This window comes from Moschus berezovskii, chromosome 9, assembly GCF_049115385.1.
Source record: "Moschus berezovskii isolate FMDL1 chromosome 9, NW_MosBer_1.0, whole genome shotgun sequence".
Lineage (NCBI taxonomy): Eukaryota > Metazoa > Chordata > Mammalia > Artiodactyla > Moschidae > Moschus > Moschus berezovskii.
Window position 1 is genome coordinate 31486945 of NC_142468.1, and position 17106 is coordinate 31504050.

At 37.9% G+C, this 17106-nt stretch overlaps 1 protein-coding gene across 1 annotated transcript in view; it reads right to left on the reverse strand.

Moving 5' to 3' along the window:
* The window catches only part of LRRC9 (leucine rich repeat containing 9), a 132994-nt gene extending 121117 nt beyond the window's left edge, over nt 1-11877 (reverse strand). Inside the window, exons 1-6 of the mRNA XM_055436735.2 lie at nt 11830-11877; nt 11360-11578; nt 9756-9896; nt 9206-9269; nt 8825-8895; nt 3914-4096 (exon numbers count right to left, since the gene is read on the reverse strand). Of these exons, the coding sequence (XP_055292710.1) occupies nt 3914-4096; nt 8825-8895; nt 9206-9269; nt 9756-9896; nt 11360-11578; nt 11830-11877 (726 nt within the window). The remainder of the gene's footprint in view (nt 1-3913; nt 4097-8824; nt 8896-9205; nt 9270-9755; nt 9897-11359; nt 11579-11829) is intronic.
* Between the last annotated feature and the right edge of the window lie 5229 nt (nt 11878-17106).

Here is a 17106-nt window from a genome sequence, read left to right on the forward strand (position 1 = left end):
GGTCATATTATTAATAATACTATTAATATATATTATTATTAATATATTAATATGACCTGGTTTTAACTGTTTACCTGAAATAATGAAGAGATTTCTTTTTTATCAGGAAATCTGTACCTCAAATAAGTTGGAAGGCTTGTATAGTTATCTGATTTATTTAGTACAGAGTAGATAGTCAAGATCCCAACAGAATTATTTGGCATAAAAGATGGAATGGAAACAAATATATGCATGCTGAAAAAGCAAAATAATTCCCTTTCCCACACATACTATAAAATTCTGAAACTGAATTCATTAAATTCTTGTGCAAAAAATGAGGCATTCATAAAATCAGAGCGTTTAAGAGTGGGGAAAGCTGTTTTGGGTGATGATTAGTAGATAAAAATTCCTGACCAAGAAGAGGTTATTTCTTGGGTGCCACTGAGGAAAAAAAAAATCATTAACTAAGGAAATGGCAAATGGTGCTTTTTTTTTTTTTTTTGCATACAAGTAGCAAGGTCGGCTGCCATCTGTGGGGTTGCACAGAGTCGGACATGACTGAAGCGACTTAGCAGCAGCAGCAGCAGCAAGTAAAGTCAGGACCTACCTACCCCAGTGACACACCTACCCTACTTTCCCCATCCACACCATGCCCTCGGTGATTCACCCAGTCCTCACCTTGGTATTAGCCTTCTGCTTTCAGTTCTCATATTTATACCTCCAATCTGGGCGACTCTCTTAAATAGACTCATATCTATCTCAGATGTTCAAAAGATTATTCAAACCTTCTGTGCTTAAAATTAAACTGTGATTCTTCCTTCTAAATGTACTCCTCCCATACTCTTCCTTATCTCATCAAATAGCAGCTCCTTTTCCTTCAGTTGCTTGGAGTTACTCTCTACTTTGTTCTTCTACACTTCAAATTCAATCTATCAGCAAATCCAGATGGGTTACACCTTCTAAATACTACCACAATTTGATTACTTTTTACTACCTTCTCTACAGTGTCCTGTATCAAATCATCAACATCTCTCATCCAAGTTTCTGGAACTTAACTGGTCTCTCTGCTTTCACCTTTTCCCTCGAATCCTCTATTCTTAATTCATTATCCAAAAAAAGATCCCTTTGCTTCTCTGGTGGCTCAGGCAATAAAGAATCTGTCTGTAGTGTGGGAGACCAGGGTTTGATCCCTGAGTCGGGATGATCCCCTGGAGAAAGGAATGGCTGCCCACTCCAGTATTCTTGCCTGGAGAATTTCATGGCGGGCTACAGTCCATGAGGTCACAGAGTCAGACATGACTGAGTGACTAACACTTTAAAACATAAGGCATCTTGTTTTACCTCCTCTCAAAATTTTCCAGTGGCCTCATATCACTGAAGGTAAAAGCCAAAGTTCTTACACCATTCTTCAATCTCACATGGTTTGCCCACGCCGCACCCCCCACCCCACCACTCCTGTATTCATCTCTTTCTCTCCTATTTACTCAGCTCCAGCCAGACTAGCCTCCTTGTTGTTCTTAAAATATGAGAGGCGTGCTCCTGCTTAAGGTCTTTGTTCTTGCTGATCCCTGAAGAGCTTGCCCCCTTACTTCCTCAGTTCTCTGCTCAAATTTCGCCTAAATAAATCATTTCCCAACAATTCTATATAAAAGAGCCAATAACCCTTCCTCTGCACCTACCAACACTCTTGTTTCCTTCACCCTGTTGTTTTCCATAGCGTTTATCACCATCTGACATACTAGTATTTTACTCCTTTAGTCCTTATTATCTGTCTTCTCTCACTAGAATGTAAACTCCATATGGAAGCAGGGGTTTTATCTATTTTGGTCATCTTATTTCTAGTGTCTTGAACCATGTGTCTCAATGTCTAATAGGCGTTAAATATGTGTTAGATAAAATAATCAGACAAGTAGTTTAGTGAAGTGCATTCACCCTACTCACCTTTTAGAAAGTGTGTGATTAAAAAACACAGAGATGATAATGGAAATTTCAAAAATACGGTGTCACTGTAAAGTTTTGTAATTATTTTTGACTTAACACTGCTAGAGAAGACATTCCTACCTGACCCTCCAATGACTCTGAACCTCTGCTAGTAGACAATAACTCTCTAGCCCTTTGCTCAATATTACAAGACAGCTCACTTCTTAGATTGGGATGGGGGACAGGATAATCTCAGTTTTGAAAAGAAGAGAGGAAAGAAGGGAACTTGAGAATAAATCCTCAGGCTAAGAAGAGAAGAGAAACAAGATAAATGGGTAAAGACATTCTTAATCTGTGTTGAGATAATGGATGAACCACAAGGAAAGGATGGAAAGGCTTTATGTGGGGGCATCCACATGCTGGCACATTCTAGATACTCATAAACTGTTTATTGAATGGTTAACTAAATGCACAAATGGGACTCAATGGACTGGAAGGAGAAGTAGAAATATAATGTGGAAAGAATATTAATAAACATGGTAAATTCCTATGAACTCTATTCTCAAATTACAAAGCCTTTAGTACCATGTCAAAGTAACCCCTTTACTGGCAGATTCACCATCAGTGATAGCCCAGGAAAAGCCCTCTTCAAGATTTCGGTCATCTTCAAGAGTTTGGACATCTTCAAGATTTTGGCAGTGTGGGTGGATCCATTTATACTTACAGAGAACCCCAAACCATCTTTAATTAGATGTTCAGTTCAGTCACTCAGTCATGTCCGACTCTGTGACACCATGAATCACAGCAAGCCAGGCCTCCCTGTCCATCACCAACTCCCGGAGTTCACTCAAACTCATGTCCATCGAGTCGGTGATGCCATCCAGCCATCTCATTCTCTGTCGTCCCCTTCTCCTCCTGCCCCCAATCCCTCCCAGCATCAGAGTCTTTTCCAGTGAGTCAACTCGTCGCATGAGGTGGCCAAAGTATTGCAGTTTCAGCTTTAGCATCAGTCCTTCCAATGAACACCCAGGATTGATCTCCTTTAGAATGGACTGGTTGGATCTCCTTGCAGTCCAAGGGACTCTCAAGAGTTTTCTCCAACACCACAGTTCAAAAGCATCAATTCTTCGGCACTCAGCTTTCTTCACAGTCCAACTCTCACATTCATACATGACCACAGGAAAAACCATAGCCTTGACTAGACGGACCTTTGTTGGCAAAGTAATGTCTCTGCTTTTTAATATGCTATCTAGGTTGGTCATAACTTTCCTTCCAAGGAGTAAGCATCTTTTAATTTCATGGCTGCAATCAGCATCCGCAGTGATTTTGGAGTCCCCAAAAATCTACCTAATCCTGGCATACTACCATCAACCATGGGTATTTTGTAATTTTGATATATAATATTCCAAATGAGAGGATGTTACTTGTTTCATTTCTACTTTGTTTCACTTCAGTTCAGTTCAGTCTCTCAGTTGTGTCCAACTCTGCAACCCCATGAATTGCAGCACGCCAGGCCTCCCTGTCCATCACCAACTCCCAGAGTTTACCCAAACTCATGTCCATCGAGTCAGTGATGCCATCCAGCCATCTCATACTCTGTTGTCCCCTTCTCCTCCTGTCCCCAATCCCTCCCAGCATCAGGGTATTTTCCAATGAGTCAACTCTTCGCATGAGGTGGCCAAAGTATTAGAGTTTCTACTTTGTTTAGGTTTTATTAATTTTCGTATATTCTTAGCACTGAAGATAATTTTTCAGATTTTCTTCTTTAAGCTTTATATAAGTTATAAATGTTTTTCTATTATTTTATCTTCCATTATTGTCATCAAAATTGAGGTTCTAGTACTAATATTATTATTATTTATATGCATTTGTGTGAAATATCCAGCTTACTGGGCAAAAGTAGAATTGGTGACAACACTGACAAAATAATACTACCTACCACACATTGACATAGCCAGAAAAGAAGCAGTTAATTAAACTTAAGTCACAGATACCTGATTAGGGATACACTTACATCTGCCAGTTCCTTGATCTGCTTTGGTGACACATCAAACGTATCAAGTCTTTGAAGGCAAGGCAAATGATATAACACATGTGTGGAATAATTACACAGCAGACAAACTGGATTGGTTTTATACTGAGGATCATTCAGACATAAATCCTTTAAGTGACGTAGCCTGGTTAAGTTAGTTAGGTCCTAGAACAGTAACAAATTAATTAATTTCAACTGTCCATTCCTAAAAATGGCATTTGAATTCTTAAGATCACCCATAATTTAATTAATGCATTTTAATTATGTACCTTAATATGTTGAAGTGATTTAGATGAATAAATGTTATTCTCTAGTGAAAAAGATGCTAAATACTTGAAAAATGGATCAATAATTAAACAGCAGACTCTGTTTCCATGCATTTTAAATGTAAAAGGCCAAAGAATATTTACTAAATCATGTATTCCACATGAAATCTTGAAGCCTATTTATTCCTTCATATCCCATTCCCTCTTTGCACACAGCCCCTTTGCCAACAAGCGCCTAGCAGTAACAGGGTGCAGGTCTCCTACAAACTTCATCAAACTCCCCACACTGACCACCACTCACTCTTTTCCTCAGCCTCCAGGTCTGCTATCATCACCAAAGACTATGGCACCTCTGTTCTATCATAATTACTACTGAACTCCTGAGTTTTAGGTCTTCTTTTGGTTTGAGGTTTTTTGTTTCTATAAATTCCATTTCTGCCTAGTAAGGGCAACTGAAATCTAGCTTTCTCTTAAGGCCCTCATTTTCCTCACAGACTCTGGAAGGGTAGGGGTTGGTAATGTAATTACATCTTTTACCTTGAAGTTAAAATCATTTGGAATACATGATTTAGTAAATACTCTTTGGCCTTTTACATTTAAAATGCATGGAAACAGAGTCTGCTGTTTAATTATTGATCCATTTTTCAAGTATTTAGCATTTTTTCACTAGAGAATAACATTTATTCATCTAAATCACTTCAACATATTACTTTCCACCAATCTCTAAGACATCCTCACATCTTTCTCAATAATAATATTACTAGAGGGACCTGAAGTAGGAGGGTCCTATGGTAGAGCTGGACTTGATGGAATGCAATGCTAGTTAGGAGACTCAGAATCAAAGGAAATGCAAGGCAAGAATCAGGAAGTTCTAATTTAGAAGATAAAGCACAAATGGAATCAGGAATCAAGTAATGAAGTCAGGTTGCCAGAATCAACAGTAAGGGGGAGGTGGACAGTGTGTGTTCCAGCTACCTATGGACAAGTGAGAACTGAGCTCCCTGGCTGGACCTGAGGCTATGCCTGGGCCCATAGCCCAGGAGTGGCACTAAGCAGTGTTTCTCTAGAAAGGAGACTGCTGAATAGACTTGTGCAGAGAATTATTTGGTCAAATTCTGCAGGGCAAGAAAGGTAAACTATTGATAGTTCTGATGTATGAAGATACTGTTTTCTGGGTGGCTGGATTGCATCTGACCATTAGTCTAAGCTATGGTGGGTGTGAACTTTGAAGTCTTACGCAGGAATCCTCCACCTACACTCTAAAGTTAGATGACACTGAAGTCTATGAAAGCACAACATCTCACTGAAAATTAGTGGTATGGTACCTGGTACAGATGGAAAATGGTACACAAATTTTTTCATCACCACCACGATAGTATCTTTTTAGGGTGACTGGAAAGGTTAGACATAAAAATTCAGAATAGTAGTATTTCAGGAACATTCCTAGTATGAGAATAGTAAAAGTTGCTGTGAGTTACGCTCAATGTTTTTTTGAGAAGTAGCCGCCATTATCGTAGACAACCTTTTTAATTTTATGCCAGTGAATCTTCACAATAGTCCTATTTAATCCCATTCTTTTGGTGAGGAGACTGAAATAGGTTAACATTATAACAGTGAGAGTAATAATAAAATAGCCTATCTATTGAGTGATGTTCAGTTTTTATTCTAAGAACCGTATATTATTATGTCACTTCAGCATCACGTTACCATTGTATTGTGCTGCCCCTGGTTTGTGGCAGGGCTAGAAATGACAGGTCTTCCTGGCTGTGCAGCCTCTGCTCTTCACCACAAGGCTGCCATGGCAGGCCAGGGTGAGATAAGCTTCCATATGGCTTCTTGGCAGGGTGATACCTCATCCTCTCAGCATTTTGCACTTATCTTCTTCAGCCTCGACTCATACTCTCTCCCTTGCTCTGCTCCAGACAGAGGACTTCTAGTTTTTTAAATTTGCCACCATCTTTCCACCACCTAGGCCCTGCACACCTTTGCTTGGAATGCCCTTTCCTTAGGTAACTCCTGTTCATGTCTCATTTGTTAGCTTAAATATTACCTACTGAGCAAAACATTGAGCATAACTCATAGCAACTTTTACTATTCTCATACTAGGAATGTTCCTGAAATACTACTATTCTGAATTTTTATGTCTAACCTTTCCAGTCACCCTAAAAAGATACTATCGTGGTGGTGATGAAAAAATTTGTGTGCCATTTTTCATCTGTACAGGTACCATACCACTAATTTTCAGTGAGATGTTGTGCTTTCATAGACTCCAGTGTCATCTAAATTTAGGTAATATTTAAGGTAACAAATGAGTGTAGGTAATATTTAAGTGTATACATATATACATTTTGAATATATGTTTCACAGCTCCCTCTGATCTCTGTTGCTGCTATTACTACAAATAAACCCCTTGATTTCCTACCTCCACTTCTTTCTGCATATGGTTCTTCTCATCTTTGGAATGCCTATTTCCAACTGTGTTGTAGAAGATTCTCCCTACATTGCCTGTTGAAATTCTGTCAGCCCTTCAATGTTCACATCAAATATTTCCTCTTTAATTTTACCAATAAAATTAAATGTTATTTAAATTTCTTATAACATTCTGCCTCATGGTAAAGAATCTGCCTGCAATGCGGGAGACCTGGGTTCAATCCCTGGGTCAGGAAGATCGCCTGGAGAAGAGCATGGGACCCACTCCAGTATTCTTGCCTGGAGAATTCCATGGACAGAACTTTGTGGGCTACATTCCATGCAGTGGTAAAGAGTTGGACACAACTGAGTGACTTTCACTTCAAACATTCTGCCTCATTCTATAGCTTTTTGGTGTTCTATAATCTTTTTTGAGTAAAAGAATGCCTACTTTAATATTGATCAATTCAGAATTATTTAAATAGTAAATCTGCCCACCTTTCTTCAGTATTACCTAGAGGAAGTGTTTGAATATGTACTTCATTCTGACACTGTCAAAATTATGAATGCTATATATTTTTACCCATACTATATGCCATAAACATTGTATTCTTATTTTTTTCTCTCTCCTTTATGTACCTCATAAATGTTTATTGAAGTTTATTACAAGTCAAATACTGCTTTAAGTATTGTGGATATAGCAGTGAATAAAACAGGTGAGTTCCTGTACTCATGGAGCTTGTATTTTAGTAAGCTTTGTGGATAAGTTCCAATAGGAAAAATAGAACAGGGGAAAAATGATGGGAATGCTTCCAGTTGGGAGAGAGTAGTAGGGGATTGTTGCTATTTTATTTAAATTAGGCAAGAAAGACATAGCTAAGAACATAACATTCGAATAAAGTCTGGAAAGAAATGAGATGAGCTATGAAGATATATGTGAGCACGCTGTACGCTGAGTCACTCAATCATGTCCAACTCTTGCAACCCAATAGACAGTAGCCTGCCAGGCTCCTCTGTCCATGGAATTCTCCAGGCAAGAATATCAGAGTGGGTTGCCATTTCCTTCTCCAGGGGATCTTCCCAACCCAGGGATCAAACCCAGGTCTCTTGCAAATTGTAGTCAGACTCTTTACCAACTGAGCTATGAGGGAAACCCATGAAGATATATGGGGGAAGAATATTCCAGCAAGTGCAAAGACTCTAAGGTGACTGTCTTAGATATATTTAAGGAACAGTGAAGAGACCAGAGAGGCTAGAATGATGTAAACAAAGGGGAGAGTGATAGAAGCTGTTAACAGAGAGACAGTGGGGAAACTAGATTATATGGAATCTGATGGGCCATTGTAAGAATTGGCTTTTACTCTGAAAGAGATGAGAAACCAAGAACGGGTTTTTGAGCAGAAGTGATTTGATCTGACATATATTTAAAGGGGCAGGATGTTATGTAAAGAACAGCGTATAGTGAAAGGTAAACACAGGGAGAACTGTTAGGAGGGTTTTTTTTCAGTAATGCAAGAAAGAGAAGATGGTGTCTTGAATCAGGCTAACAGTGATACAGGCGGTTAAAAAATGGTCAGACTCTGGACATATTCTGAAGGTAGAGCCAACAGAATTAAATGATGGACTGGATATGGGGCATGGGATAAAAAATGACTCTAAGGATTTTGGCTTAAGTTATCAGAAGAATGGAGATGCCTCTTAGAGAAATGGAGAAGGCTGCAGGAGATGAAGGTTTGGTGAAGGGGAAGTCAGTTTGGGTTAGGATAGGAGATTATCATTTTTTTAGGCAAAATAGAGATACCAATTTAGGAATAGTTAGTGGATAAAGGTATTTAAAGTTGTAAGATGATTAGAGTGATTAGAGAATGAATGCAGATAGAAATGAGAAAAGATCTTGGACTAACTTGGGACGATCCATTTTTTAGGTGCTAGAAGAGAATGAAAAGCCAGAAAACTAAAGAGGTATAGCCAGAAAGATGGGAGAAAAACTAAGAGAAAGTGGTATCCTAAAGACTAACTGAATAGTTATTTTTTTGTTTTAATAGTGTCAGATCATTAGGGCCAATTTATCAGATGATGCGAAAATTTGTGGAAGTATTTGGTAGCCCAAAACAATTAAATTATTCTTTAAGAGGGGAATATTTAGTCCATTTTCTGCAATAAGATGGCTCATGATTCAGGTTGATAAATAAAAATAAATTATTCCATTTAAACATACCTTGAAAGAACATATTTGGTTACCAGAAAGGTTTAATATTTCTAGTTGTTCATTGGGATCAAGACATCGACCTTTAGTTTAAAAAAACAAGATGAGAAAAAAATTAAATTTCTAATTTTACCTATTTGTATCTTGTCATGTTTATGAGTTGTATATGACCATCTTTTCCTGACAGTAATAATTAGTAACCACTGATCAATGGATAGTATTTCCATATCCTTTAATTATAGATTTGGCAGATGCTTTAACCTCTGAGCCACCAGGGAAGCCCCAAAGACATCATACAAAAAGTCTAAAAGAAAGAAATCTAAGACTGTACTTTTTATACTAACAAAAAATTATTGTAACATTATCTCATATTTCAAATGAAACTGTACATACCAATGCTGCTTATTAGATTTCCAGCAAGGTTGAGATCACTTAAATTCTTCAAAGTTTGCAAGCCCTAAAAATTTAGGCAACATATAATTTAGAAGAAATCATTAAAATCTATGTTTAGAAGTCATCTGAGCAAGCTGGTTAGCTCTCCTGGTGTTTCAAGCACCAGGTGCTGTTTACTTTATAAGCTTAGAACTCAGTGCAGCCTACCACCTTGTTCTCTGGAAGCTGGAGAGAATTACTGAAGGAGAAGGGAGTGGAGTAGAGAGGAAAAGAGGAGGAGGAGGAAAAAGAATACATAGAAAGCAAGTTATATATAAAACTTCTCCAAACCTTTTTATTTTTAACCCTCAATAAAGAAATAACATCTTACCTCCCAGACATGGTGGAAGGAATAAAGAAAACTATGCAAATGAGGTTCTCTATATGTTATAACATGCTATATATGTATTCGTTCTCAACAATAATTAAACTAGTCATGAATATTTCTTAGACACTGGTTAAGCTCTTCAGGAGTACTGACTTTAAATATAAATCACTGAAATTATCTTACCTCAATATATTTAATTGCATTGTGGTTCAGCCAAAGAACCTCCAATCTGGATAATTTCTCTAAATTTTCTATTTTAGAAATTTTATTATAATATAAGTACAGCTTTTCTAAACTTCTGCATTCTTGAAGACCTCCAATTTTCTGTAAAAAAAAAAGAGGAGACTGAAAATCCCATGGATGGGGGAGCCTGGTAGGCTGAGGTCCATGGGGTCGCTAAGGGTCGGACACAACAGAGCGACTTCACTTTCACTTCTCACTTTCATGCACTGGAGAAGGAAATGGCAACCCACTCCAGTGTTCTTGCCTAGAGAATCCCAGAGAAGGCGGAGCCTGGTGGGCTGCCATCTATGGGGTCGCACAGAGTCGGACACGACTGAAGCGACTTAGCAGCAGCAGCAATCATTTCAATAAGGTACATTTTAAGTACATTTTCCTTTAAAAATCACATTTTTCAGAATAGACTGCAAAATCAATACCCAGCAAAATGAACTGAAATTAAAAAATCATATAATTGCTCTACTTAAAAACAACTATTTTCAATTTTCATATTCTCTAAATTTTAATCAATTTGATACATATTTTTATATGGTTATAATCATAATACCTAGACAATTTTGTGGGATTTTTTAAAGTCATCTTAAAAAAATGTTTTTATAATCTTTCAAATTACAGTATTTACAAAATATTTCATGTTTAGTTAGTTAGTTCAGTCGCTCAGTCATGTCCGACTCTTTGCGGCCTCATGAATCACAGCACGCCAGGCCTCCCTGTCCATCACCAGCTCCCGGAGTTCACTCAAACTCATGTCCATTGAGTCGGTGATGCCATCCAGCCATCTCATTCTCTGTCGTCCCCGTCTCCTCCCACCCCCAATCCCTCCTAGCATCAGAGTCTTTTCCAGTGAGTCAACTCATCGCATGAGGTGGCCAAAGTACTGGAGTTTCAGCTTTATATTTTATATGGTTATAATCATAATACCTAGACAATTTTGTGGGATTTTTTAAAGTTATCTTAAAAAAATGTTTTTATAATCTTTAAAATTACAGTATTTACAAAATATTTCATGTTTATAATAATTTTCTTAGAAATAATCTTATATGATTATGTTTCAAAATTTTAACTACTATAAATAACATTACAACAAATAACTTTATGTATAGAGTTTTCTGCTTTTAATTACTTCTCTAGGATAAAATCTTAAAATAGGGATTTCTGAGTCAAAAGGTATATACCTATCTCTGGCTCTTAATTTATTTTGCAATATGGCCTTTCAATACAGATGTTATAATTTTCACACAACCAATAGTGTTAAAATAAACCAGTTTTACTACGAAGCAATACTGGGTATTACTTGATCTGATTTGATTATTAAAAAGTAGAATGTGTCTATTTTTTTATTATTTCTATTTTATCCTTTGTATACATCTATTTTTATATTTTGCCTATTCAAATGTTTCTTTTGTTTTACTGGGTAAAGGGTTTAATTCATCATGTATGAATTTATCTGTTTTGATCCATGCCTCAAGCATATACTTCGATGAATTATTTTCCAAAGCCAAATAATTTAGTACAAATACTTCATGTAAGGTTATGTTTAGACTTACCTCTATGCAGCATTCGGCAATCCAAAGTTCTTTAAGCTGTAAACAAGTTTCTAGTCCTGAAATTTCTTTTATATCTTGAGCAACAATTGTGAGACTTGTTAAGTTAGGAAATAATGACAATCCAACTATACGAGGATACCCTGAGAAAAACATTTCCAGTTTTGAAGTATCTGATCCTTCTTGTCCAATCATCTCATAAGATAAACCATTGCATAAACACTGTTTACAAAAAAGAAACTGGATTATTACCTTTTAAAGATAATAAATTACTTTTGATATTAGAAATTATAAACTGTTTTACTGATGACATTTTTGACTCACAAGGATAAAAGCTGTACCACATATATGGTTTTTCTCTCCTTCCAAAGATCATAGAAGAAATCTTTAGATAAACTCCAGAGAGAAGTGTAAAAATGTTTCATTTAGTATTCTTACAAATGTAGTTGAAAAGAAATCTGGTTTTGACTCACCAGTTCTTTAATTATGTCATGTTGGTTTACGTTTTCACATTCAATCATCTTCCATTAAAAATAAAGGTTATAATAATATATCTGTTAAGAGAAAGGAAAAGTTGAAGTAAGTACCACAGTCATGCCATATCATATAAAGGGATCTTAACATTACTCAGGTGGACTTACTCACCTGTGACTTAACATTTCCCAACAGTACATTACCAAGAATGTCTGGACCCCAAGACAGTCCATTCTATCTCTGAAAGTTTCTCTTAGAAAGTTATGTTTTTATTCTGAATTTAATATGTCTCTCCATAACTCCTCCCCATTCACTGTCATTTTACCTCCTGCATTCAAATAAAACAAGCATAATATTTCTTCCACATTATGAGCCTTTAATACTTGAAGAACATAATCAGCTCTCATCTATACCTTTATCTTGCCCCAAGTTCATGACTTTTAGTTCTCTTACTAGAAAGATTCTTGTTTTTCTTCCTTGAATCAGTTCCAGTTCATTCTTTCTATTATGTTGTGATGTCCCAAACTGAATACAGTTTTCTAAGTACAGTTAGCAAAGAAAAGAATCCTCAGGACTCAGTAACATACCATAGGCATGGCAATAAATGTTTATTAAAATGAATTAGTCAACTTCTTAATGGTATGAAATACTAAATAACTACATAGCTTCAATAAAATGTAGGCTACTGTTTCATAAATTTTTAATATATTCATTATATTGTTCCAGATATATACTGTTTAGAAAAATATAGGAATCCTGGTCTTAATATGTTGTTGTTCAGTCACTCAGATTTGTTTGACTCTTTGTGACCCCATGGACTGCAGGACACCAGGCTTCCCTGTCCTTCACTATCACTGTCGTCTCTTTGCATCAGGTGGCCAAAGTGTTGGAGTTTCAGCTTCAGCATCAGTCCTTCCAATGAATATTCAGGACTGATTTCCTTTAGGATTGACTTGTTTTGATCTCCCTGCAGTCTAAGGGACTCTCAAGAGTTTTCTCCAGCACCACAGTTCGAAAGCATCAGTTCTTCAGTGCTCAGCTTTCTTAATGGTCCAACTCTTACATCCATACATGACTATTAGAAAAACCATAGCTTTGACTAGATGGATCTTCGTCGGCAAAGTGATGTCTCTTCCTTTTAATACACTGTCTAGGTTTGTCAGAGCTTTTCCAAGGAGCAAGCATCTTTTAATTTCATGGCTGCAGTCACCGTCTGCAATGACAGTGATTTTGGAGCCCAGAAAAATAAAATCTGTCACTGTTTCCATTGTTTCCCCAGCTATTTCCCATGAAGTGATGGGACCAGATGCCATGATCTTAGTTTTCTGAATGTTGAGTTTTAAGCCAGCTATTTCACTCTCCTCTTTCACCTTCATCAAGAAACTCTTCAGTTCCTCTTCACTTTCTGCCATTCAGTTCAGTTCAGTTCAGTCGCTCAGTCGTGTCTGACTCTGGGCGACCCCATGAATCACAGCACACCAGACCTCCCTGTCCATCACCAACTCCCAGAGTTCACTCAAACTCACGTCCATCGAGTCGGTGATGCCATCCAGCCATCTCATTCTCTGTCGTCCCCTTCTCCTCCAGCCCCTAATCCTTCCCAGCATCAGAGTCTTTTCCAGTGAGTCAACTCGTCGCATGAGGTGGCCAAAGTATTGGAGTTTCAGCTTTAGCATCAGTCCTTCCAATGAACACCCAGGATTGATCTCCTTCAGAATGGACTGGTTGGATCTCCTTGCAGTCCAGTTAGGGTGGTGTCATCTGCATATCTTAGGTTATTGATATTTCTCCCAGCAATCTTGATTCCAGCTTGAGTTTCATCCAACCCGGCATTTCTCATGATGTACTCTGCATATAAGTTAAACAAACAGAGTGACAATATACAGCCTTGATGCACTCCTTTCCCAATTTTGAATCAATTCATTCCATGTCCGGTTCTCACTGTTGCCTCTTGACTTGCACACAGGTTTCTCAGAAGGCAGGTAAGGTAGTCTAGTATTCCCATCTCTTGAAAAATTTTCCAGTTTGTTGTGATCCACAGAGTCAAAGACTTCAATGTAGCCAATGAAGCAGATTTTTTTGGAATTCCTTGCTTTCTCTATGACCTAACGGATGTTGGCAATTTGATTTCTGGTTCCTCTGCCCTTTTTAAATCCAGTCTGTTCATCTGGAGGTTCTCAGTTCATGTATTGTTAAATCCTAGCTTGAAGGATTTTGACCATTACCTTGCTAGCATGTGGAAAACTGGTAGGATGTGAAGTCAGAGAAGTACTGTGGGGTGGATTTCTTTTTGAATAAGATGTAAAGCTATATGAGGATTTTGAATGAAAGAATAACATGAGCTGTCTTGGTTTTTGAAAAGGATTGCCCTAGCTACCGTGTTCAAAATAGACTGCAGGGGTTGATGGGAGAAGCAAGGAGATAAGTCAAGGAGCAGTTGTAATAAGGTGAGAAAGGGTGGCAGCTGGAATGGGTGGTAGCAGTGAAGATGGTGAGCAGTGGTTAGATGATAGATCTATACTGAAAGTAATACTGATCATTCCTTCCCTGCTTCCAACTGGCATCTGTCTCTTTACACTATTCCTGGACAATCCCCAAATATTACAGCATAGGAGTGGCCAGACAAGGGAGTATGCAGCAAAGAACTACCTGAAGGAGTTTAGATACTCCATCAGAGGCCCATATAGAGATGCAGACTACAATCTTTCCTCCTAGGTTTATTTGGATGGCATCCCAAGTAAAGGAGGGCCCCTACATTCTGGTTTAATGTCTGTGAGCACCAAAGGAAAAGCCTATCTGCCCACCACCACACAAGGGACGAAGCCTGCCTTTACCACCCCCAGAGTCACCAAACAGCGATTCAAGTTTTCTAGCCTATAGTCTATGCCCAAGATATCTATTAGAGAAGATATTAACTGCTCCCATCATTATTCACTAAATTATCATACGTACCTGAGTCTAATTTTGGACTTTCTAATCTGTGCCTTCCGTTAGCTCTATTTATTCCTACAGTATTATCCTGTATTAATAACTGTGATTTATATTGTAAATTTATACCTCATTTCTTTTTTTTTAATTTCCTGGTTATTCTTTCATATTTAATTTTCCAAATAATATTTATAATTATTTTGCATTTAGTTTTAAAAATTCACTTGGGACCCTGACTGAGATTAGATTGTAAAAATTAATTTAGGGAGAACTCCCACCTTTCCAGTATTGAATCTTCCTTTACAACAAGATACAACTCTCCATTTACTCAAGAAGACTATTTTTTCTTTCTTTTTTCAAACTTTTTATTTTATGTTGAAGTATAGTTGATTACCAGTGTTGTGATAGTTTCAGTTGTACAGCAAAGTGATTCAGTTATACATATACATGAATCTATTCTTTTTCAAAGACTACTTTTTCTTCAGAGAAAAATATGCATATTTGCGATATCAACCTTTCACTTCACCTTAACTTCTCTTCACCGGTGCCCTCACTTAGGAAAAACCTTGTTGTAATTCAATAGTTAATTAGTGAAACAAAATTTAACTTAAAACCCTCAAATTATATAATTTTTATAACTATATCTGAATTATGTGATTATGCATAATTAATAATACATAATTATGGACCTTCCTGGCATTTACAAACCTCCTGTGAGTTTCCCCCAAACTCAAGTGGTCAAAGGCTTCCAACTTCTGATTCCATCTAGAGGTGTGTCCTGATGCCCAACTTGTACTCACTCTCCTGCACCTGGGAAAGCGCTTTTCAGGACCTGTCCATCTAAGAAACTGCAGGTCTTCTGGAGTTTCTCTAGAGAGCCAGGAGCCACCAGGAGCATCTATAGCTTTCATCCTTCAAATCTCAAACCTTGGATCGATCCAGTCACCTCTGATCTCTGCTCTGGAATGCTGCTGAAAGATTTCACTTGACTGGTTGGTCATATGAGTTGAAATCACTACGAATGCATGGTCTCTAACCTGGGTTGAATCCAACAACAGATATTTTATATTTTGCTTTTCAACTTCCTCTCCTAAGGAGTAGGACCGGAGATACAGACCTGAGACTCACAACATCTGGACTATTTTAAACTTTCACCACTCACCTCAAGTTCTCTCTCTCACTCAGTAGATGATCTTGTTCCTATTTTCACAGAGAATAATGATGCCATGATGCCACGAGATAGACACTTCTTAAATTCCCATACCTCTGAAATTATATAGCTGACCCTTGAGTAACACAGATTTGAACTGAACAGGCCCACTTATATGCAGATATTTTCCCATAGTAAATACTACAGTACTACAACTCCAATACTTTGGCCACTTCATGCAACGAGTTGACTCACTGGAAAAGAGTCTGATGCTAGGAAGGATTGGGGGTGGGAGGACATGGGGACGACAGAGAATGAGATGGCTGGATGACATCATCGACTCAATGGACATGAGTTTGAGTGAACTCCGGGAGTTGGTGATGGACAGGGAGGCCTGGCGTGCTGTGATTCATGGGGTCGCAAAGAGTCGGACACGACTGAGCGACTGAACTGACTGACTGACTGACATGGTTCATCATGCGAAATGCTGGACTGGATGAAGCACAAGCTGGAATCAAGATTGCAGGGAGAAATATCAATAACCTCAGATATGCAAATGACACCACCCTTATGGCAGAAAACTAAAAGGAACTAAGAGCCTCTTGATGAAAGTGAAAGAGGAGAGTGAAAAAGCTGGCTTAAAACTCAACATTCAGAAAACTAAGATCATGGCATCTGGTCCCATCACTTCACGGCAAACAGATGGGGGGAAACAATGGAAACAGTGACAGACTTTATTTTCTTGGGCTCCAAAATCACTGCAGATGGTGACTGCAGACATGAAATTAAAAGAATCTTGCTCCCTGGAAGAAAAGCTATGACAAATCCAAACAGCATATTAAAAAGCAGAGACATTACTTTACTGACAAAGGTCCGTCTAGTCAAAGGTATGGCCTTTCCAGTAGTCAAGTATGCTTATGAGAGTTGGACCATTAAAAAAGCTAAGTGCTGAAGAACTGATGCTTTTGAACTGTGGTGTTGGAGAAGACACTTGAGAGTCCCTTGGACTGCAAGGAGATCAAACCAGTCCATCCTAAAGGAAATCAGTCCTGAATATTCATTTGACGGACTGATGCTGAAGCTGAGGCTCCAATACTTTGGCCACCTGATGTGAAGAACTGATTCATTGGAAAAGACCCTGAAGCTGGGAAAGACTGAGGCAAGAGGAAAAGGGGACGAAAGAGGATGAGATGGTTGG